Source organism: Xyrauchen texanus, chromosome 20 (assembly GCF_025860055.1).
Source record: "Xyrauchen texanus isolate HMW12.3.18 chromosome 20, RBS_HiC_50CHRs, whole genome shotgun sequence".
NCBI lineage: Eukaryota > Metazoa > Chordata > Actinopteri > Cypriniformes > Catostomidae > Xyrauchen > Xyrauchen texanus.
Genome location: NC_068295.1, coordinates 34,084,889 through 34,110,914, shown reverse-complemented (window position 1 = coordinate 34,110,914; position 26,026 = coordinate 34,084,889). Strand labels below are relative to the sequence as shown.

The window sequence follows — 26,026 nt, the reverse complement described above, 5'->3', positions numbered from 1 at the left end:
CATGCATATGTACTCAGTACTTGGTTTGGGCCCCTTTTGCATTAATTACTGCCTCAATGCGGCGTGGCATGGATGCTATCAGCCTGTGGCACTGCTGAGGTGTTATGGAAGACCAAGATGCTTCAATAGCGGCCTTCAGCTCTTCTGCATTGTTTGGTCTCATGTCTCTCATCTTTCTCTTGGCAATGCCCCATAGATTCTCTATGGGGTTCAGGTCAAGCGAGTTTGCTGGCCAATCAAGCACAGTAATACCATGGTCATTGAACCAGGTTTTGGTACTTTTGGCAGTGATGGCAGGTGCCAAGTCCTGCTGGAAAATGAAGTCAGCATCTCCATAAAGCTTGTCTGCTGAAGGAAGCATGAAGTGCTCTAAAATGTCCCGGTAGATGGCTGCGTTGACTCTGGACTTAATAAAGCACAGTGGACCAACACCAGCCGATGACATGGCTCCCCAAACCAACACAGACTGTGGAAACTTCACACTGGACTTCAAGCATCTTGGATTGTGTGCCTCTCCATTTTTCCTCCAGACTCTGGGACCTTGGTTTCCAAATGAGATGCAAAATTTGCTCTCATCAGAAAAGAGGACTTTGGACCACTGAGCAACAGACCAGTTCTTTTTTTCTTTAGCCCAGGTAAGACGTTTGACATTTGAAGCCCATGTCCAGGACCCGTCTGTGTGTGGTGGCTCTTGATGCAGTAACTCCAGCCTCAGTCCACTCCTTGTGAAGCTCCCCACACATTTAAATGGCCTTTTCCTGACAATCCTCTCCAGGCTACAGTCATCCCTGCTGCTTGTGCACCTTTTTCTTCCACACATTTCCCTTCCACTTAACTTTCTATTAATGTGCTTTGATACAGCACTTTGAGAACATCCAACTTCTTTTGCAATTACCTTTTGAGGCTTTCCCTCCTTGTGGAGGGTGTCAATGATGGTTTTCTGCACAACTGTCAGGTCAGCAGTCTTCCCCATGATTGTGAATTCAACTGAACCAGACTGAGAGACCATTTAAAGGCTCAGGAACCCTTTGCAGGTGTTTAGCTGATTAGAGTGTGACACTTTGAGCCTACAATACTGAACCTTTTCACAATATTCTAATTTTCTGAGATTCTGAATTTGGGGTTTTCATAAGCTGTAAGCCATAATCATCAAAATTATATCAAATAAAGGCTTGAAATATCTTACTTTGCTTGTAATGAGTCTATATAATATATTAGTTTCACCTTTTAAGTTGAATTACTGAAATTAATTAACTTTTGCACGATATTCTAATTTTTCGAGTTTCACCTGTATACATAATGTAACAGCAGTTCGTAAAAAAAAAAAAAAAAAGTGAATTGGTTTGTGTGTAGATCATGTGGCTAAGGAGGATTCGCAGACCTGCAGCAATGTTCCATGGATGTGGTTCTGTTGGATTCCTGGTCCAGGTTCTTGAGGCAGCTCCTCCAGTAGAGTCTGGATGGTGGAGGGAACTTGAGTCACCAGAACAAATGGAACCAGGGCTCTCGCGGCCATTTCACGAGTACGGTATACAGCAGATCGACCACACCTAAACACACAATACAAGGGAAAACAGGTCCACAATTATATTTCAGTCATTTCATGAACCCTCCAACTCAAAAGTAACTTAAGGAATTAATAAGGGATTTCAAAAGGGTCCTTGAAAAGGCTTGAAAATGATAGTTTAGGAGCATATTTTAGAATTATGGTAAAGTCATCAAAACTATGAAATATCACAAATTGAATTTTGCGAATTATGCAGTGACTAATGTCTGGGCCATTTCTTAACCAACTTCATGAGGTGCTACCTAGGGTGCTTTTTAAACAGCACTGATTGATTTTCCATGCATGCTTGCATATTTTTATGTCCTTACATATTTTAAATTAAGCCAAGGAATTCCCATAAAAGGCTTTTTTATTATTATTTTATACTTCTTGTCTACAAAACTAATTTTAAGAATAGGCTTTTAGATCAAAATATAAAACTATTTCAGTCAGGTGTAGCTGAAATTTAGAAAGCATACCGATGACTGAGATGAGTGGTTTACAATCGCTAAATCAAAAAAGGTTATCAGAAGTTCTGGAAACTCCTGCAAAAGCTTGCAACACATGAAACAGGGAATATCGTTCTTAAAAATGTGGGACAGGAAAAAGAAAATAGATCAAAAGATCATGTTAGTAGATTAACGAATAGATGTTTGAGAGATGACTGGGTAGAAATGAAAAATAAACTACAGTCATACAAAACCATGATTGGGATCTGCTGACAGCACAATTGAGTATGAAGGTACAAGTTAGAGTTAGTATTAGCATTCTCTCACTGACCATGTACAGCCTGAGTTTGAATGGGTATGACGCTTCTGGAGCCACTGGTAGGTCCAATATAATATAGCAACCTGTACAGTTTTACTTGTTCAAGAGTTGCCAAACTATTGCTAATGCTTTCACAAGTGGGTGGATGGCACAGGGTCATTCATCAAGTGAAGTTTAACACAATTTTTGTTGTAGGCTTGTAATGCATAACAAAGTAAGCAGTATACTAAATGTCATGTGTGCAGTATCTAACAGAGTTTTTGTAGTTTATGTGGCGTAGGTATTTGTTTAAAACGTGAGGGGAGGGTGGGACATTGCAATGTCAACTTGCCTGATGATCAGTGTATTGACATTGGAGCAAGAAGGCTGAAACATGAAACCTCACTTAAACGGATTCACACTGCTCCAACAAGCCCTAATAAATGCTAATATTTCAAATTTTCTAAAGTTGCCCATTGGATTTAGCATGTTGGGAATCATAACTGTCACACCCTGTCTACAGAGTGGTTATCTAAGTTACAGTAGCCTTTCTGTCAACTCGAACCAGTCTGGCCATTTCTCCTTTGACCTCTCTCATCAACAAGGTGGTTCCGTTAATAGAACTGCCGGTCACTGGATGTTCTTTTGTTTTTGGCACCACTATGAGAAAATTCTAGAGACTGTTGTGTTTGAAAATCCCAGGAGATCAGCAGATATAGAAATACTCAAACCAGCCCATCTGGCACCAACAATCATACCACAATTGAAATCACTGAGATGACATTTTCCCCATACTTATGGTTGATGTGTCCATTAACTAAAGCTCCTGACCCGTATCTGAATGATTTCATGCACAGTGCATTTACATTTTGTCAACAGCATGGACTGTGCATTTCCAGCCCAATTTATGTAACTGCACGCACTTCTTTAATTCTGTGTGCATTATCTGTGCGTGTGTCTGGAATTGACTGTACTAAAGACCATTACAAAGCACAACGTGTGCACAAGACGTAAAGACAGGTGGAAAAACAAATTATAACCTTAGCTATTCAAAACTATGATATATTGCTATCTTTTAATCATTTGTTTCTCCTTCATCTGCATTAAAATGTTGTGTTTTGCACAAACATATGTATATATATTATTTTTGAGTTATTTTTGGTTGAACAGAAATAGTTGTGTGTTGAGCTGACCTAATGCTACAGTACTTTTTGCCTTCTAAAACTTGCTCTGAATGGTGGTCAAGCTCCTTGCTTCCTAAAGACATTGACATTAATATAAAACATAAAAATATAGCTGGAATGTGAAAATCAATATAGCGTCGCAGGGATGACTACATATTTGCAGTTAATTAAGAATTACCAATTACATCCTTGGAATTGATCTTACATTGGATAAATGAGTTATGATTATAAGGGTTCAAAGTTGAATCCGGAGTTTAGGTCTGGACCTGGAACAAGCTATCAGTTTTACAAAAACAAATCCTGGCCTTGTTTGTCTTCAAATATTCTAATAGATGGATTCAATCATTCACCTACTCTAGCCAGACATATGAACCCTAACCTGCTGGGTTCAAATTATACCAACATTTACACACAGACAAACACATGTATTGTACTGCCTTTAGCAGTCACATCATGGCAACAGTCAACAGTCAACTCGTCACATGACACACAAACACACAGAGACCCATTGTGAATGAAAATTCACATCACACACAAAACCAGCCTAACCTGTTGCATTCACTCTTTCTTTTATGCATTAATGTAATACAGAACCAGAGAAACGCACCAAAGCGCATGCCACAAAAACATCGGTACATACACGTATTCTGATCTAATGACTGCCAAAGCCTCTTCTGTTCCCCCTTTTCTGGCCTCATATGTTAACTATCATTGCTAATTTGTCACATTAAAAGTCTTTGGAGAGGAAATGACAGTTTGGAAGGCTGTAATTTTAGAAACACAGCAGTCTGAGGCGAGCCATCTCCAGGGGGCTTTTTTAGTCTCGACTTGCCATTACGGCTCAAAGGCCATCTGGCTCTTGTTAGGTCTGGTGGTACAGTCCCCCCCAGTATGACTCGGCAGTCTGCAAGCACCAAACAAACCTCACCTCAGCCTGGCTCCAAAACAACATAGAGTCTCGGCAGAGAGTGCGACGGACAGCACGAGAGCTCCATAACACATCCCATATTCAAGCACTTCTGGCTTTTGTAATGCACATGAGACTGACTCTGAGAAATAAAATGAGAAAGAGTACATGCAGCCATTTCGAACTCCAGAAAGTACATCTGCAAATAAACACACTTGACTTTTTTTAAGAACGTGCAGCTATATCTGACATTCAGGGACAAGTGCTAATTTTAATGAAGTTTAGTTAGTGAGGGAAGGGTTGAATTTGATGTTCTTCCAACCAGAATATCCAGCTAAATCCAAATAAAAGCCAACACAAATTAAAAATGGTCCCCATTTACTTTCTTAAAACACACTCTTGATCATACAGTATTGTGAACAATTCATCAGTACATGTTATTCCTAACTAACCGACCAACTAACCAAAGAAACAACCAACCATATATAGTGCACAATTCATCAGTGCATGTTATTCCTAATTAACTGACCAACATACCAAACATCCCAACAACCAACCATATAGTGCACAACTCATCAGTGCACATTATTCCTACCTAACAATCCAATTAACTGACCAACCATCTGACTGGCCAACTAAAAACAAAACGACCAACCAACCAACTGACCGATTTGCCATACTGTGCACAATTCATCAGTGAACCTTATTTCTAATTAACTGACTAACTAACTGACCGACCAACCAACCAATCAACCAACAAACCAACCATACTGTGTATAATAAATACAACAGTGCATGATATTCCAGAGAATATTTAGCAGAGATGGGCCACTTCTGTTAAAATTAATGGGAGAAATTGGAACACCCATCAGTCAACAGATGTAGAAAGGAGGTCTCACCTAACAGGTAAAACAGCCAATCAACCTTTTAGATACAGACATTAAATTTAGATACAGATTAACTCATGAACACGCATGTGCTTTAGCTATACATGCCGGATAGATTATTTTTGTGTGTGTGTAATCCAAGGTAAAGAAGCACAATTTACGATACCACTGTTGCCAGATTTTACTGCTGACTTGAAATATGTTCTTAGGTAATAATCTTTACTAACCATATTTGAGCTTTCAAAGCTGATTTTAAAGAGATAGAAGCTGCACTTTCATGACTGGAAATAGCTTCCTGTGAGCATTCCAAAGATGGCCGCCAGTGGACTGACTTGATACAAAGACTTTGGCTATTCCTAACTAACTAACTGACTGACCGACCATCCAACCAACCAACTGACCATATTGTGCACAATTCAACAGTGCATGTTATTCTTAACTGAACAACTAACTGACCAAACAACCGACAAAATCGTATAGTTCGTCAAAATGTAATAACTTGCTCCGTGTCTGAAACGACTTTCATTTCCAGCTGTCATCACATAGATCATGTGGCCAGGGAAAATACTGTTAACCAATAGCCAGTAAAGTAGTGATAGCTATTAAGGCAGCTATTTAGGGGCACAAATAATATATATCCTGAACATTTTAATCCTCTCCACCTTTCATTTCTTTTCACATTAGATATTCAATTTCACTCAGATATTTCACATTATGGATGTAAAATTGCTGACTAATGTAATTTAATGTTGACCTTTAGGTGGTAGGGATTTATGTGTTTGTTATGTGTCAGCTGGTCCACGTTTTCTGTCCTAGCCCCAATGTATCTAAATTACAGTGTGCAAACCATTGTTTGCATACCATGTAAAAATATTAGTAAATGGATTTCACTATATTAGGATTCCTCAGAATTTAAATGAACCCATATTTGCTTACAGTCTTTGATAACAGAGTGGCTTGTAACATAAACCCAACAAAGCCTGCTTCTTCAAATATTTCACAGAGTAAAGCTTAACAGATCTACCCCTGACACGAAGGCAAGGCTTTCAAGACTTAAACACGATATACTAAATTTAGAGTGTGACAACCAAAGAGATCAGATCTCTTGGATTTATAACTGTGCTGACAACACTGAGAGCCCAGTCTAATGAAAAAATCTGCAAGTAGAATTAAACAATGATTGTGGAACAGAAATCGCACTGTACTCAGGTAACTAATCATGGGTTGTCTAATTTGTCAACCAGCATAATAATTAACTGCACAGATTCCTTAAGTGTAGTGCTGAGAACAGATGTGTTGTTGGACTAAGGAGCCTGATCAACACTGGACAAACACACACTCACAAATACACATGCCTGAGGAGAGGAGGAGGCCTTGGCAGCCAAGACCCAGCTATATTTAACATCTTCTACATGTGGGCTTCATTTGGGTGGATGGGTCTGCATACTTCCACTGACAAGAACCAGGCTGCCCCTGATCCACCAGTCCTTTAACCCTTTCAACCCTGCATCTAGAGGCTGAGCTGCATTGATTTATTGATTCTGATCCCTCTCTTAATCTGTTCATCTGTCCATCCAAAGTTATATTATCAGCTTGTCATGTGTTTGCAGATGGGAAGACAACTTTGTTGATTATGGATATCTGGCAGTGTGGTTTGGTGCTGTTCTTAAAGGAGGCTGGGAAAAGAAGGGCGCTAGCTATGGCATCTCACAAACAAAGTTAAAAACAAAGCTGTCTAATCACCATAATAAGTCAATTATTTACACCGCGTCTGTTCCTTGATTAGAACAGGAGCGGTTTAGTTTTGTCGTGTTGCTTATTTGCAGTGTATTTAACATCGACTTTCAAAGCGAGCGGTGCAACATGCAATGAATCCAAAATAATTACAAAGTGCTTTTCGCTCTTGTTCTACATCTTATTTTCGAGTGTCAGGTGATGTTTTTCAGTATTGATTTTCGTGAGCCACGCGAACAGAGCTAGAACATCATGCAAGAATCTGGGCATTCAGACGGTTTAAAACTTGCGCATTAGGATCAGTTGTCATTACAGATAGGACAAAGGACTAATATAAGTGGCTCTGATTGGCCATTGCCTTTTCATTGCTCAACGGACATGTTAGTGATTGGTTAAAATATTCAACCGCTGCAAAAACACATTGTAAACAGAAACCATTGATGCAACAGGAGCAGACTTAAATTAAACGCTGTAATTTTTTTCGCTCTGTTCATGAGAGAACTCACTTGCATATTGCTATTCCATGATGGTTTTACAAACATGTCAAGTAGTCCTTCACATCCATGATGGGCAAAAGTGCAGACCAGCCGAAAGGTCCTTTGCGCCACCTATGGTGCCAAGGTAAAATTGCTTGTTGATTGGCGCCACATATTGTAAAGGCGTGAATGCGTTAACGGAACATTCGTCTTGCTTTTAATGTCAAAGGGCCATTCGGTGGCAATTAGTTTAGGATTACAGCGTCGCCTCTGGTGTGCAAAGGCCTTCGCTAGCTATGACACTGATCAGTCATCGTGCACGTGGGCTGGGGAGCTTGATCTAAATGAATGTTCTGATCCTCCGTGTTCTATATTATCCGTGTTCCAGCCCTGAGGACTTGAACTGATCCTTTCTCCAGCCCCTACACACCACTGCTCCACTCCATATGTCCACTGTACTCACAAAAATACACTCAAGGCCTCGAAAGGCACTTGCTCTATTATAGGTGCTTGTATATTTTTCTTTACTTTACCATTATTGCTTGTCAGATTGCGCAATATGGTTTCAAAAGACATCTTGGGTAAAAGCCAAAGCAGACTTTTTGTGCAGTCTTTTATGTCAGTCTGCACTATATAGATCTTGGTCAAGATTGACAGCCTTGACTGGGAATTTTACAATCAATCTGTGTTAACATGTTCTGACATCCTCATGGTCATGTGACAAAACCCAAGCAAACCCTTGCTCTAATGTTGAGAATATTTTCCTGGAAAAGACAAAAAGTAAAGTTGAAGTGGCTGGATTGAGTAGTGGCAGGGCAAAAATAATTTGTCGACTGCTCATTCTGCAAAGCAAACTCGAGGTGAAAAGTGAGCATTAAATAACGGAAAAGTGAGCATTAAATAACTAAATATTTATGTTGCATTTCATAAAGACCAGCTAGTATTAAATATTATAAATGAATGTCTCTCGCTCTCTCTCTGACATATGTTATCAATTGCTGTGCTTTTATTGGTTTATTAGACACCAGTCGTAGGTGCAGTTACACTGCAGGACTGCGAACCACTATGAGAACTTCATTAAAGGCTAGTACTTGTCGCAAAGGCAAAATAATCAGCCATCTTTTTGATCCAAGACCCTAAATTATGTCTGTAAAGTCTGTGTTAGAAGAGCAAAAAAGGCTACAGAAGTCTCTTGAAGACCCCAAACTCCTGCCTGACTCTCTCAGAGTGCGTGCGTGTATGAGAGGGGGGACAAAAATCGCAGGCATAAACACAGAAGAGAACAGAATAATTTACAGAAGGGAAATTGGTAAGAGGCCAAGGCTTTTGGACACAAAAATGAAAGGCATCAGCGGTTTTCCATGTATGCACACCTGTACTGAATGTGCTCATGTGATTGTCATTTAATGTGCTGAGCTGAAACTGAAAGCATTTACTGACAGTTTATGTAAGAAATGGGTCATTATCAGGACCATCATTTTCAGCAGAAGTTCTTACACTTGATGTTCTTCATTGTAAAAATGTATCAATTAATTTTAAGAGTAAGCTTGCTGGTGGAGCATCATCGTGTCAATCTAAGCAAGAGCTGTTGCGGTTATCCGATAAATTTACATATGTGGCCAAAGTTTTCTTCCCAATTTGACATACCCAATACCCAGTGCACTCTAATTCCTCGTGGTGGCACAATGAGTCACCTCAATCTGGATGGTTGTAGGACAAATCTCAGTTGCCTCCGCTTCTGAGGTAGTCAGCCCGCACACCTCATTATGTGGCTTGCTAAGCGCGTTACAGCGGAGAACTAGTGTGTGTGGAGGCTCACGCAATCCATGCACAACTCACCACGCGCCCCACCGAGAGCGAAGACCACCTTATAGCAACCATGAGGAAGGTAACCCACATGACTCTACCATCCCTAGCAAACGGTCCAACTTGTTGCTTTGAAAGGCTGGCTGGAGTCACTCAGCACACCCTGGATTCGAACTCGTGATTCCAGTGGTGGTAGTCAGCGTCTTTGCTTGCTGAGCTACCCAGGCCCCTATGTGGCCAACATTTTGGACACAAAAATTACAAATGTCTGAAAGAAAATTGTGTTGGTAGTAAAAGTTGGTTGTTTTACTCCATATAAAATGCTCTCTTGAACCACCTACTTTGGAAAACGATGATATTAAGAACAGAAAATTAAGTTTTCAAACAAAAATATATTAGTGTGGACCTGCCCTAAGAATAACATGTGGACCTGGCATAATTATTCTGTATACCTTTGGAAAGTTGAAAATGTTGCATCAGAAGTGCACCCAATCTATCATAAAATGCTGCTTATGTAGGAAGCTCACTAGGTTTTGGTACAAACGTTTTATTGGTTTTGGTATTTCACTTGAAAACTGTGCTGAAATGTCATCATCAGTTCTAAATGGAAACTCAAATGGTGTTGGTCGATGTTGGTCAAGGATCCACGCTGAGACACAGGGCCAGAAGCTGTATCATCAGAGCAAGCAGTGGAAGCAAGACTTCTCCACCCTTATTTTAAGGCAAAACAAACACCATCCTACGGAAGCGTATTGCATTCACTTGAGAAAAAAAAATCTACTCTGTTTTTCTGAATTAACGACTTAATTATCTCAGAATTACGAGATCATTTTTCATTAAAAAAAATATTGAGATCCCTCAAAATCCTGCCAGGAGCTCTATTTTAGCTGGATTGCATGGAAGTAAACATGTCCCGCCTTTCAAGTTTAATCCGGTTTTATTTTACTTTGGGTCTGAGACAATTTATAGAGATATATTTTAAACTTGGCCTTCAATACAAAGACATTACTGTCTATGACATTTGTAATACTGTCATGGCTGAGACACGCTTTGATCTTCCAAGGACACTAATCAAGCAATAGACTTGTACTTGCATTTAACACGAGAACTACGAATTCTAGAACTACTAGAATGGCCATAGCGGTCATTCTGACCGTTCATACTAGACTGTACCAAATGTCATGTCATATTTACATTCGAAACTTCTATTGAGGTTTTAGAATGAAGCTTCTAATGTCTGTCGTCATATTTTATGGCGTCATCACCCTAAAAATGTATTGAATACAATAATATGGATCAAATGGAGCGCTAAGCTGAGCATAGATAGTCCTACATTATACTGATCTTTTTTGTAATATATAATAGTGCTAGACTATACAAATACATAGGCCTATATATATTATATATTAGCTGCTAGACTGCCCGGAAGGTGCGTGCCTCGCTTTGTGTACAGCAAGTTTTTCACCACAGTGAAAATGGTTTTGAAAGTCTAAGCGCCAACAAACATGGATTGAGTGGAATATTTAGTTAGATAAAAACATGTTGTGAATTTTGGAAATTATTACATCTATCCTTTTTCAAAACATGTTGACTTTTGGACTTTACAACGCTCTGGAGTTATTGGAAATTGGAAACAATCCTATGCAGCCACCACTGAACAAAATCCATGAATAAATGAATCTGTTATAATAAACACCAGGACACGAAATTTTAATTCTAATGAATGTGAAAATGTATTAGTTCATCGACAACCACAGAACTTGCTATTGTATCTAATTACAGATACAAATTTGATTATTTATATTAAATTATTCTCCTAAAAGGGGCCCCTTTTTTTGTTCAAGTGAGCCCACTTTTAGGAGAATTCGTTCATAATGATTTTACAGCATACTATTTTCATTATAGTTTTACAGCATGATATTTTTGCTCACAGTAAAACAAATATTGCTTTCTAAATCAGTTTTCCCACAGTTTAGCGAATGTTCATATTCTTTATTAACCGCTTTGGCCATTTTGGGTTAGGCCTTGAAATACACATTGGTGATGTTTTTAAGAGCTATTGTTTTGATTTATTTTTATTTTACAAAGAGAATAATTTAATATAAATAATCAAATTTGTATCTGTAATTAGCTACAATAGCAAGTTCTGTGGTTGTCGATGAACTAATACATTTTCACATTCATTAGAATTAAAATTTCGTGTCCTGGTGTTTATTATAACAGATTCATTTATTCATGGATTTTGATTCCAGTGGTGGCTGCATAGGATTGTTTCCAATTTCCAATAACTCCAGAGCGTTGTAAAGTCCAAAAGTCAACATGTTTTGAAAAAGGATAGATGTAATAATTTCCAAAATTCACAACATGTTTTTATCTAACGAAATATTCCGCCTCAATCCATGTTTGTTGGCGTTTAGACTTTCGAAAACATTTTCACTGTGGTGGAAAAAACTTGCTGTACACAAAGCGAGGCACGCACCTTCCGGGGCAGTCTAGCAGCTAATATATAATATATATAGGCCTATGTATTTGTATAGTCTAGCACTATTATATATTACAAAAAAAGATCGTATAATGTAGGACTATCTGCGTTCGCTTGGCGCTCCATTTGATCCATATTATTGTATTCAATACATTTTTAGGGTGATGACGCCATAAAATATGACGACAGACATTAGAAGCTTCATTCTAAAACCTCAATAGAAGTTTCGAATGTAAATATGACATGACATTTGGTACAGTCTAGTATGAACGGTCAGAATGACCGCTATGGCCATTCTAGTAGTTACAGAATTCCGGTAGTTCTCGTGTAATTAGTGTCCTTTGGAAGATCAAAGCGTGTCTCAGCCATGACAGTATTACAAATGTCATAGACAGTAATGTCTTTGTATTGAAGGCCAAGTTTAAAATATATCTCTATAAATTGTCTCAGACCCAAAGTAAAATAAAACCGGATTAAACTTGAAAGGCGGGACATGTTTACTTCCATGCAATCCAGCTAAAATAGAGCTCCTGGCAGGATTTTGAGGGATCTCAATATTTTTTTTAATGAAAAATGATCTCGTAATTCTGAGATAATTAAGTCGTTAATTCAGAAAAACAGAGTAGATTTTTTTTTCTCAAGTGAATGCAATACGCTTCCGTACCATCCTGCTATTGTTTCTTTCATCCAAGCAGATCTTTTGCTCCCCAGCTGAAGGAACACAGTGTTCCATGACTCACTGGAATGAGAACGGGAGCAGAAACGGCAGATTCACTCAGCAGTGCACGTCTAGAGGTTACAGATAAATTTATTGCAGAATAAATCTATTGGAGGCATGGATTCACTGAGCTAAAGGATGGGAGGATGTGCAAAGGAAGCAGACTGAAAGACTGGATTACTGAGAAATTTGAATTGGGTCAATATTTTATTTTTAGGTTGAGAATTTCAGGGCATCCCACCAACTAACCTGCAAAATATTTAAAGGCAAACTATATGTGTAAACGCATGTGCAAGCTTACCTGATGATTAAGGGCATGAAGGGAGCTAAACCCAGAGGGGAGGATGAACCATCCATAGGCGATGGGTAGAGACGTCCCAAAACCAACAACAACAAGAAAAGACTGGGGTGCAGTTTGACCTGCCCTGAATCACTGAAAGAGAAAGAGAGAAATACATAAAAGAGCTGAGTCACAGGTTACTTGACACACTTGACTGCTGACTTAGCCAACATATTTTTCTTAATACTGACTAAAAGAATTAACACAACTTAACTAAATAATTGCCTGACAGACAACTTGTATAACTTACTTGACTGCCAACTTACTCTGCATACATGGTTTAATGAACTTCCTCAACCAACCAACCAATCAACCAACATGACTCACATGCCAAACTTACTTATTTTTAGCATAACATACTTGCCTAACTTAAAGACTAATTTAACATAACTTCCTGAACTTGCATCCTTGACTTAATTCCTTAAATATAAATAGCACATCTTCCTAACTTCTTAAACCAACATAACTTTCTTTAAATGATCTAACACAACTAACTTACTAAACACATTTACTTAACTAGCTTAACTTGCTGACTAACAGATACAGCTAAGAGAACGCGGCTGGGATCTGTTACAAACTACCCAAACTTATGACTAGCAAAACATACTTAACCAACTTACTGTTTTAACTTCCTCAATCTACTCCTTAACTATTTAATAACATAACTTCCTCAACTTACTTCCTAAACTACCATAACTTTTGTAACTTATCAAACGCAACTAACTAGCTACACTAATTTAATTAAATAGCTTTACTTACTAAACTGACAGGTATAGATATAATTAAAAACTTCCTTAACTAACTTGTGACTAGTATAGCATACTTAACTAATTTAGTGACTAATTTAACAAAACATCCTGAACTTGATTCCTTAACTATTAACTCTTGTTGGGCACATCTCACGCACTTTGGCAATTTCAAGCTTTGTATATCCTTCATTCCTCAAAACAATGATTCACTGATGAGTTTCTAGAGAAAGCTGTTACTTTTTTTTGCCATTTTTGACCTAATATTGACCTTAAGACATGCCAGTCTATTGCAAACGGAGTCAACTCAAAGACAAACATAAAGACAATGTTAAGCTTAATTTAACGAACCAAATGGCTTCCAGCATTTTGGTCATTTTGTCTACTCGAGTACTTGTCGATGACTATATGCTCATAACTGTATATATAATAACATGTCTGACAAACGTCTATGGCTGTTTCACTGCGTCTTCTCCCAGTGTATCGTCTATTCATTATTGTCATAACATTGCATTTGAATATGCGTGTTAAATTGAAGTTCAGTTAAGTTCAGCTGTTTGAAACACTTGCCTGCTGTATATTCATGTTCACGCACCTAGTGTATGTGTCCCCAAATGTTTGCTCTTGCGAGGAAAGCCGTGATGCTCTGTATTGTTATTACTGTAATTCATGCAGTGTTCCATTCAACTCGGAGTAGCTGAATTTCTACCTTTCAACTAAGGAAAGTGCAACAGTAGGACACTTTATATTAGACATCTAACTTTGAAACTCCCATTTCGTCGAGATGCAGATGTGTGTTACTTCATGCAGGGCAGGGAGGTTTACAGTCAGTAACAAACATATACTTTCATTAAATAATATCCATTAACGAGTCAAAGTTCTCACATGAAACGATAATAAAGTGTGTTTAGCAAAAGTTTTGCAGAGACAGGTGTTCAAAACATGGTTCATTACACTCTCTTTTGATTATCGTCACGATAGCATTGCAGTGTTGTCAGTTTGGTTGCTATGAGACATTTCTGACAATCAATGTACCCCCCAAAACCACAATGTAATCAATCTCAAAATAAAAAATAAGCTCCCTCTTTGTTTGTGCGTTTAGTTGTCAGGTAATTGTCACTGGATTTCGAGTTAAGGGAAAAAAAGTCACATCATGCGAGATTCACTATCGATCATCGTTTTCATGATCGATCATTGCTGCCATGTCTGAGAACCCGAGTACTCATGCCCATCCATACTTTCAACTGTGTTTGATATAATGGTAAGTGATTTTCTAGAACCAAATGATCAATTTAGCATGATTACTCAAGGATAAGGTATTTGAGTGATGGCTGCTGGAAATGGGGTCTGTCTAGATTTGATCAAAAATTACTATTTTCAAATAGTGATGGTGCTGTTTTTCACATCAGTAATGTCCTGACTATATTTTGGGATCAGCTGAATGTCACTTTGGTGAATTAACGTACTAATTTCCTTCAGAAATAGCAAAATCTGTACATTCCAAACTTTTGGCCACCAGTGTAGTTACGAGAACAAGGCTGGGATTAAGGTCTGTTACAAACTGCCCCAATTTATGACTAGCACAACATACTTAACCAACTTAATGACTAATGTAAGACAACTTCTTTAACTTGCTTCCTTGACATTCTTCCTTAATTATTAATTAATATAACTTCCTTAAGTTACTTCCTAAACAAACATAACTTTCTTTAACTTATCTTACACAATTATTTTACTACACATCAAGTTACTTACTACTAGTTTAACTTACATACTAACAGATATAGATCTAGAAAAAGGGCTGTCAATGTAGAATGGGCTGAAGGATTCAGAATCGGCCACTTAAAACATACAGCTATCTAAACATTAGGTAGCAGTGGCAAGACAAACGAGTACATCAATGTATTACATGCACTTATATACCACTATATAGCCTTTTTTAACCTTAGAGGTTACCAAAGCGCTTTACATTATGTACCATTCACCCATTCACATTCACACACACTCATACACCAATGGTTCATTCACACAAATATACACACGGCCATCATTAAAAAACCCAACAGCCCTTCCATTCCCTTCTCTCTCATTGCATATCTGCACAGGGCCATTCTTTTTCTGAGAGCCCAGTGGAAAGAGAGGACTTTTGCCAGAGCAGACACCAAAAAAATATATAAAAAATAAAAAATATACACACAAATGTTAATGACTCATATCTTTCTATTACTCGCAGAGGGCCAAAATCTGTTCTGTTCTCTATAAGCTGTGAGGTTTCCATGGTGCAGCTGCCAGCTGTGGATACGCTTGTCATTATTACATCAAACATGGCTGATCTCCCCACCAAAGCCGTCCCAGGAGCCTGAAGACCCCGAGCCAAAGAACAGGAAATGCTATTTTGCTAATCAGGGCCTGGGTAATGTGTTTAGAGTCTGATTTCAGTCAGGCACATTGCAGGACAGCCAAGACCCTGAGATCATCTCCAAAAACTGAAGCATGTTAACCTCACACACATTCAAAAGAAAATGCTGGAAGAAGTAATGCTAAAGTAAAACTTACTTTACAAGCTAACTTAACTTTCTCAACTTAGCTCCTTGTGATACTTCCATTACGACAATATTAAATGGAAACATCATTTTATATTTAACCTGACTAACATAACTTACTGACTAACTTCTTTGAGATATTAACTAACATAATAAACTTAACTAACAAACTTCTTTAAATTACTTCACTAGCAAAACTAACTTAATGACTAATTTAACACAACTTCCTATACTTAGTTTGAGATACTTCCTGAACTAACATAATAAACGTAACTAACAATAACTTCCTTAAATTGCTTCCAAAACTTGAATAAATTCTTTTGACTTATCTAACACAACAAACTTAGTAAACTAATTTACTTAACTAGCTTAACGTTTTGAACGACGATTATGATAACAGGGCTAAATTTTATGGACATTCAAGAGAAAACACTGGAAGGGGGAGTGAAAGAGATGACCAATATACAGTAAGTAAAAAAAGAAAAAAAAAGAAGACAAAGCCAATGTGAGATTAGCAAAGTGCGTGAGCTGGAACAAAGAGAGAGTTTAGGCCTGGCTCCACTTGCCTCAGTCTTTTCATCTCATTTAATCTCTGGTGCATGTCCAACTGAACCCTCTCAGTACTCATTTCCCATGTTAAATGTTCAAAATGTTTATAAAACCACTATGTAATTGTTCAGGCCAAGGAAAATTATTAATGATGATTTTGTTTGAGGACACATGCTCACATGCTCTGCTCCGAAACCTAGTGAGCTGCCAGCTATTTAGACTGAACGCATTCTTGGATTTAAAAATGTTAGACGCAGTGCAATGAATAGAACTGAATGCAGTTGTCTCAAAGATTTTTCACATCTGAAACTGGCAATCCACGCATCTTATCATGTGGCTTGTTGAGGCTTGAGCGCGTTACCGTGGAGACATAGTGTGCGTGGAGGCTTCATACTATTCTCCACGGCATCCATGCACAACTCACCAAACATGCTTAAAAAAATATCTTGCAGGGTGGTACAGTTAATGTGCATGCACATTCTAGACTCTAGAATGTGCATGCACATTAACTGTACCACCCTGCAAGATATTTTTTTTAGAATCTAGAGTAAACAGACTCTACCAAAAAGGCGAATGGCTCTTTAAACTGAAAGGTGGGACTTCCATTTGTGCAGCCGGCATATTAACCGGTTCAATTTATCCCATTCATATTTCTAGAAGTTGTCCGCATGGGAGACTTGACCAACAATTTATTTCAACAGAGTTGGGTAGAAGCAATACAATTCCTAAAAATGCTGCCTAAGTAGGTAGCTTGCTAGGATTTGGAACATAACCTAAGAATTATGGTTTAGTTAGTGGACACGGTGCTCATAAAATCTCATCACGAACCGCTTTACATATTGCAGAGGGGCGACTCATATTCCAGCAAGTTCACATGCTTAATGCAGCCTGCATCCAGATAAACGTAATGTTCTGGACTGAACTTCAATAGGAATAACTTCTTGATCATGATAAATGGCGTAATTTTACCCCGCTCTCCCACCAGATATCCCATGATTATCCTTTCGCATTTGGTAAAGGTGGGTGGCACGAGGACATTGATGATTTTTCAACCTTTTCAAACTTCTCTCTACTCTTTTTTTATATGTGAAATGATTTATCGGCCATATAAAATATGAGCGTTGTGGAGTCTGACTGGCTTGGCAAGCAGAACACTGAGAGACTAGGCCGTGGGAAAGAGTCAGACCTCTCTAAGCAAAAAGAAGAAAACGGCAGACTAAAAACGCATTAGAATAATTTGATACATATTAAGATAATATTGGCTCAAGGGCCTTTTTCGCAATGTGTGTGCTATTTGGAAGACTGTGGTGAAATTAAATGAGGGAGATAAGAGAGTAACATGTTTTCTCAGTCGCTGAAGAGAGTGGTCTGGATCCAACATGGCCATCACTCCCACACAAAGTTTCCTTATCTGAGGTATCTGAGCTAGGAATCTGTCCATCAGTATGGTCAGGCATGCCTAATAGGTCTAAAGAGGTTTGATGAGCCACTTAAACAAGCTTAAATAAGGGCCCCAGAGAAATTAAAGCAGGGTGAGATGAACTGGGTTCATTTAACGAATGATGGAACCCTTCAACTGTTAAACAACATCCGAGACAAAATCGCAGCCACATTGCAGGATCCTGTGATGATTTTAGAGGAACAAAGCGTGCAACACACATGCACAAGGGCATGTACATTCTCACCTGTTGACTGAAGCTGCAGCTTCCTGTAGTTGACTGAGGAGGAAAGGATAGAGGGTGGGAAAACGAGTAAAAAACTCTCTGCCTGTCATCCTGTTATGAGAAAAGAGAGAAATAGAAAAAGACATTGCGTAATCAGTTGTGCACCCACATCTGTCACAAATAACAAATAAATGTGATTATTCTTAAATAAACAGGAAACAAGTGTTGATATGCTGCAAAAATCCTATTGTAAATCAGCATCTTGGTTTCCAGTAAAAATATCTAAACATCCCTAAAACAAGACAAATTTACCCAAGAAGCATAATTGCATAAAAAAATGAAGACTTGTTTTCAGAGAATATGTCTTGAATACAAGTGCATTTTGATGTTTTAAAAAGTTCTGTCATTATATATCCATTCACTCACATTTGTTGTTCCAAACAACTTGCTTTTCTTTCTTTGGTGAAACTCAAAGAAAACATTTAACAGAATGTCGATGAGCATTGAAACTTTGTTCCGCAAGAAGCGTTTGGCCAAGGTTGATGTCAAGTTTCATCACCAACGCAATTCATTTTGAAAGTCTTGAACTGAATGCAAGCACGAATGCTTTTTGAAAGCAAAGGCGGAGGGCAAGATTTAAGCTTGACAACTTAAAATCAAGTCATATGGACTAGTTTTATGCTATTTTCATGGTGCTTTTTGTCTTTTTAAAAGCTTGATAGCAGAAAAGAGATACACAGTCATTGTGTATAGCTACAGACCATTCAGTGCAAATGCCTTCTTGCACTAAAAAAAGCAGCTAGATTTAGCGAAACGCATCTAACATAATGCAGGAGTTATGAGACGTGTTGACATTCTTTTAAATCTGACAATATGTCCAACAACAGCAGCACATGACGAGCGACAGACAGATTGATTGTTGCTGGAATCGTATCAGATTACGTCAGGTTTGGATATGGTGTGACACAGTGTCTAAAAAAACTAGGTGCTTCTGTGTGAGAAGCTGAAAAAACAGCTTGACTTGGCGCAACATTCAGACATCCATGTTTAAATGAAAAACAATTAAAAAACAGTGCGAACGGATGCAAAACGTGTTCGCTGTGAACAGACTCTTTGTCCTTTTATGTTTCATGGAAAAAGTCAGATAAGTTTGGAATGACGTGAGGATGAGTAAACAAAAATAAAAAAAAATAAAAATCACAATAGATTTCAATCGTGTTGTTGTTGGCATGTTACTAAGCTAACTATGTGATAGTCTTAGAAGCATAACAATAAAATATAGCTGCAAGCAGCAAAGACTGGCCCAAGCACCATGGGTCCATTTCCAACCGGTTTCGCAAACAATGCATGATGAACGCATGCATTTGGTCGAGTAAACAAGACAGACGCCATGTCTTACCTTCTGCTCAGACATAATGGTTAACAACTTTGATGTCTATGGCAAATTGTTGGGAACCAAGAACCGGTTCTTGTTCAGAACCGGTACCATTCATACTGGATTCGTATGATCGTCATGACTTTCGGTTCCATTCGGGCCCCTAACGGCCTATGACTCTGATGTGAAATTTAAAGCATGCCAAGTGCCTCAAAACACACAAATATAGGAAGAACGGAATAATAACAATGAATGCGTTGCCATGGCAACAGTATTTAAGATATCAAATATCCCTTTAGAAATTTACATCAGCAGTGTCTTGACATTATTCTAAAGAGAGATCCTTCCTGCTGTCAGTTGGTGGCGCTATGACCTTGACCCATAATTGACCAAATCAATGTGATCAGCCCTCATTATCAAATATAAAGCTGAATTTTCACCAAAAATGCACAATGCACACAGAAGATGTAAGGCACTTCCTGTTTTCCATTTTTCACCGAACATTTATTGCTCCGCCATGGCGACACTGTTAAAAATATCAAAAATAAGTTTGCAATTTTAAAACTTAAATGTCTTGGAATAATACTGCCTTAATTTGGAGACAATCACATGAATCCCCTAGGAGAAGTATTCAAAAGTTCAGGGCCTGCATTCAATCCAAAATGACATCCTGTTGGGCGGAGCTAATGATTGTAATTTTGAAAGTTGTTCAGCTTGATAATAACAATATATGTAGCAAGGTTGGTGACCGTAGAAGAAACTGACCCCACCACTTTTGTCAAAAGGTTGCACTACAGATTTCTCAGTTTTTAATGCATTGCCATGGCAACACAATTTAAAATCAAGGTTAAAGGCACAGTTAACTTATTGAATGTGATATAGTCAAATAAAAGTGAAACAATCTGTCTGTAAACAATTGTTGGAACAATGACTCATGTCATGCACAAAGTAGATGTCCTAAATGACTTATATACACTTGAGTGGTTAAAAAATGTGTTTTAATGAGTTCAACCAAAGTGTATGTAAATTTCTGACTTCAACTGCACATTGCGAATACTGCGGTCGCAAACGTTCATGAGCCAATGAGCATTTGACATCACCTCCGTAAAACCGGTGGTCTTAATACTTCTTGAATTTTGAAAAAAAAAAAAACAATGTGGGTTGACTGTTACGTCAGGCGCTATGGAGACAGTCGAATAAAAGGCTTGAATTTGGGTCTGTTCTTCACAGAAAGCAAACTGAAGATTTGGAAGATAGCTAACAAATTTATGGATTATTTTATTAGTTTTTTTTTTTTTTTTTGCATATTCTGAAAACTTTTGTTTCCCATTGCAAACATAAATAAAATTAAATGCTTAATAAATGATTACAAAGTTTTAATTAATTTTTAACATTTTAAAGTGTGCTTAAAGTGATATAATCCATTAAAACTTTGTATATGACTGCAGAAATCACACAGAACTGAATGAAACCATTAAAATGTCATATTATGATGTCAACTGCGTTAAAAGTGATGGCATTTAAATAAACTCACTGATTAAAAATTAAATGCAATTAACTGATTAATTCTATGAATTCAATATTAATCAATTCAAACAGTACATGTGAACATTTGTACGTTTCTATAGGTGTTAATACATAAAATTCTGATGTTTAGATGCTGTCCAGTGCTGGACTGGTAAACTGGCATACCGGGCATTTTCCCGGTGGGTCGATGCACTTTTGGGCGATCAGGGGCATAATGGCCATCGGGTGAACCGAGCGGCTCGGTGGTTTGGCCATGAAATGAGCCAAATGGGCCACGATAAGCAACAAGCCGCTGCATTATAAAAATGGACCACAAAACGGTGCCGCGATATGCAGAAAAGGACAGCGAACACGCCACCCCAAACCCCCCACTCACGTCAGTGTTTTACGTTTCGGTATCTATACAAATATAAGAGAATGTACGTTTGCTAGAACCAAACTTTACATAAGAATACATACAAAATCTCATGATATCATGTTGGAGATACAGGGAGAGAGAACAAAAAGGAAGCAAGAGAAAGACTGCCACCTTTAAAAGGTATGGTTTGTAAACCACTTCCGATAGTCTGAGCTCTTTATAGCTCAATAAAGCTCTCATTAGCTCAACCTCAGATGGTGTGCTGCGGGGACACACGGCTCAGGGCCCTTGTTTGTTTATTACTTAGAAAGCAGCCTGGCTGGAAAACAACATGGGAAACACATACCAATACAAATGTGTTAAAAGGAATTACTGGAATAACTCATCATTCACTAACCCTCATGTTTTCTGATGTGGAACACAAAAAGGAGACATAAGGTAGAATGGCAATTTCACTCACTATTAACTTTCATTGTATTGAAAAAAGATGCAATGAAAGTGAATTGTGAATGAGACGAATTTAACAAAGTCTCTGTTTAAGATGAAACATTTTTTCTTCATGTCTTACTGAAACAGCCCATACAGGGCTAACTTTAGCTCAACAGCCAATATTTCAAACACACATGTTGTGACTTCAGCTATGTAAAATACACACACACATACCACATCCTGTTTCAACCACTAATGCACACAGTCTGGTCTGAACTTAGGCCAGGGTGCTGTCCTGGTAACGAGGTAGGTCATCGACATCTGTCACCCGGCCACATGATCTATGCTAACAACACACACACACACACACACACACAAGCTCTGACGTGGGCAAATTTGGTTACGTTTAATCTTGACAAAATCTAGCATTCTTTTGGAATGGATTAGTTTCATCCTGATAAAAAATGTCCATAAATACGATTTTGTTGAGCATTAACCACAGTTAATTTGTATAAATATTTACATTCACATATACAGTGGAGTTCATAAGTCTGAGGCGACTAGTGACTATGTTGCATTGTCATAATTTAATCGATTTTTTTTTTTTATTCCAAATTATTTTATCAGCATAACAATGGGTGAAAAATCTACATTTATTTGAATTCCAGAATGTATTAGTATATAGTATGTACTATACATCCAGTACGTATGCATGCATGTATGTATACATGTACAGTGCATCCGGAAAGTATTCACTTTTTCCACATTTTGTTATGTTACAGCCTTATTCCAAACTGGATTAAATTAATTATTTTCCTCAAAATTCTACTAACAATACCCCATAATGACAATGTGCAAGAAGATTGTTTGAAATCTTTGTAAATTTAGTCAAAATAAAACAAACAGAAAATAAATTAAAAAAAAAAAAATCACATGTACATAAGTATTCACAGCCTTTGCTCAATACTTTGTAGCACCTTTGACACCAATTACAGCCTCAAGTCTTTGTGTATGATGCTACAAGCTTGGCACACCTATTTTTGGGCAGTTTCTCCCATTCTTCTTTGCAGGACCACTCAAGCTCCATCAGGTTGGATGGGGAGCGTCGGTGCACAGCTATTTTCAGATCTCTCCAGAGATGTTCAATCGGGTTCAAGTCTGGGCTCTGGCTGGGCCACTCAAGGACATTCACAGAGTTGTCCCGTAGCCACTCCTTTGTTATCTTGGCTGCGTGCTTGTGGTCGTTGTCCTGTTGGAAGATGAACCTTGGCACCAGTCTGAGGTCCAGAGCACTCTAGAGAAGGATTTCATCAAGGATGTCTCTGTATATTGCTGCATTCATCTTTCCCTCGATCCTGACTAGTCTCCCAGTTCCTGCCGCTGAAAACATCCCCACAGCATGATGCTGCCACCACCATGCTTCACTGTAGAGATGTGATTGGCCAGGTGATGAGCGGTGCCTAGTTTCCTCCAGACATGACGCTTGCCATTCAGACCAAGGAGTTCAATCTTTGTTTCATCGGACCAGAGAATTTTGTTTCTCATGGTCTGAGAGTCCTACAGGGGCATTTTTACGGAGGAGTGGCTTTCGTCTGGCCACTCTACCATACAGGCCCGATTGGTGGAGCGCTACAGAGATGGTTGTATATCACACGAGCAAGAATGCGATATGGCCCTATATCAGCACTGCTGTAAAAACAGCACCATCACAATTTGAAAGTCATTTTTGATCAACTCTATACAGGCCCCATTTCAAGCAGCCATCACTTAAATACCTTATCCTTGAGTAATCATGCTAAATTGTTAATTTGGTTCTAGAAAATCACTTGTCATTATATCAAACACAGTTGAAAACTATTTAGTTCATTAAATTAAGCTTAACATTGTCTTTGTGTTTGATTTTGAGTTATCACAGTATGCAATAGACTGACATGTCTTAAGATCAATATTAGGTCAAAAATGGCAAAAAAGTAACAGCTTTCTTAGAAACTCATCAGTCAATCATTGTTTTGAGGAATGAAGGATATACAAAGCTTGAAATTGCCAAAACAAATGAAGATTTCATACAAAAAGGTGTATATTACAGTCAGACAAGGGACAATGGGCTCAACTAAAAAGTTTTTAAAATCATAAGAAACATTTCAGACAATGACCACAAACCTGTGAACAGTAGTGTGTGTGGATATATATATATATATATATTTACTATCAGTCAAAAGTTTTGAAACACCTGACTGAAATGTTTCTTGTGATCTTAAAAATGTTTTGATCTGAAGGCGTATGCTTATATGTTTGAAATTTGTTTTGTAGACAAAAATATAATTGTGCCACCATATTAATTTATTTCTTTATAAAACTATACACACGGTTTAAAATGGCGGAGGACATCGCTGTTTCTATAGTGAATGACTCTTGCACGGCTACCACAAAATAGGGAGAAATACCCCCGATTGGACGCCATTTTTCCACTGAGAAAGCTGACCTTCAGAATGCTGACAGCATCTCTGCTTGGGAGTGGCAACAGGTGATCACACACGCTTTGTCTCTCGCTCTATCGCTCTCACACACACAAACACACAAGCACAAACACCCACCCATCAATCCATCCTTGTTTATCCAATAACTTCTTAGAAACAGCGCAAGCTGTGATACTATTTCTGAAGTGAACTTTTTGAATTACTAACGGAGGTTTGGACGCATCATTTGGTTTGAACCAGCAACGGCAGATTCTGATCCGTCACATAAGAAAGTAGTTCCATGAACAAATGTGTTTTTATGACCGAACTCAGTTTTTCCAAAAAAATGTAAATGTACTTGTTCACTGAACTGTTGTATATAAGCAATATCACACTCGCAATCGTGCTATATGGCCCTAAATCAGCACTGCTGCGATTACCTACGGTACTCGGCCTGCGGCCTCATGCCTGCAACCGAATCACAGCAGTGCTGATGTAGGGCCATATCACACTCTTGCTCATGTGATATTATTTAAATATCATTAGTATTTATTAGTATACACGTTTGCTTCAATGGCAGCATGTACTTAAGCTGGCATGAACTTAACAAGTTTATGCAAAACCTGATGATCATGTTATCTAGCATGATCTGAGAATATTCCAAAGAGCATCTTGTGTGCTTCAATAGAAGCAATATAATCAGATTTATTGTACAAAGGAGATAACATAGTCAAAGTCACAAATGTTCATATTTGATAAGTGCAATAAAAAAGTTCTGAATCTTACATTTTTATATTACGTCTGTAGCTTTGTTTGAAATTTTCCACATTTATTTCCGCATTTAAATTAAATTTTGAATATCAGATTTTCAATACAGACAAAACCATATGCAAAAAGAGTTAGGAAAAAGAGTTAGGTGTGTGTGTTGGCATGTTTAATTGAAAGTTTTTTGTGAGGGTTAGGGGAAAGAATCTATAGTTTGTACAGAATAAAAATCATTATGTCTGTGGAGATTCCTCATAAGGATAGCTGCACCAACGTGTGTGTGTGTGTGTGTGTGTGTGTGTGTGCACATGCATGTTTACAAGATTCAGGTTGCACTTGGCATTCAAACCACAAGCACTGACCATACACACTAGACTACAGTATTTCTTTAGCTAATTTGTTTACAGTACAGTCAAAATGCAGGACATCAGAACAACAGGAAACAAACATATTTTTAGTATTGTTCGTAAGCTGACATTGCTCAGCAAAGGAAGGTTTGAAGAGCAACAAACTGTCATCCAATCTGATTCTGATGAAGCGAAAATGAATAAAAAATAGGATGTTTTCAATGCAAAAGTAGCTAATCAAGCTATTACGAAGGCACACATTTATAAAAGGTAAAATTAGTAAAAATTATGCAAGAAGATGATAGAGGCGTTAGTTTTGTTTATATGCTTCATTTATGCACTACTGAAATCATAATAGCACATATAACAAAAGTTAAAATAACACTGATGAAGACTGATGTGTTTTGGTTATCCAGATGTAAATCAAACATTTCGTTTTC

At 38.0% G+C, this 26,026-nt stretch overlaps 1 protein-coding gene across 1 annotated transcript in view; it reads right to left on the bottom strand.

Annotated features, from left to right (window-relative positions):
• The window catches only part of thada (THADA armadillo repeat containing), a 124,233-nt gene that overhangs the window by 46,967 nt on the left and 51,240 nt on the right, over window positions 1-26,026 (bottom strand). The window contains exons 27-29 of the mRNA XM_052151733.1: window positions 18,351-18,440; window positions 12,789-12,920; window positions 1,382-1,550 (exon numbers count right to left, since the gene is read on the bottom strand). Of these exons, the coding sequence (XP_052007693.1) occupies window positions 1,382-1,550; window positions 12,789-12,920; window positions 18,351-18,440 (391 nt within the window). The remainder of the gene's footprint in view (window positions 1-1,381; window positions 1,551-12,788; window positions 12,921-18,350; window positions 18,441-26,026) is intronic.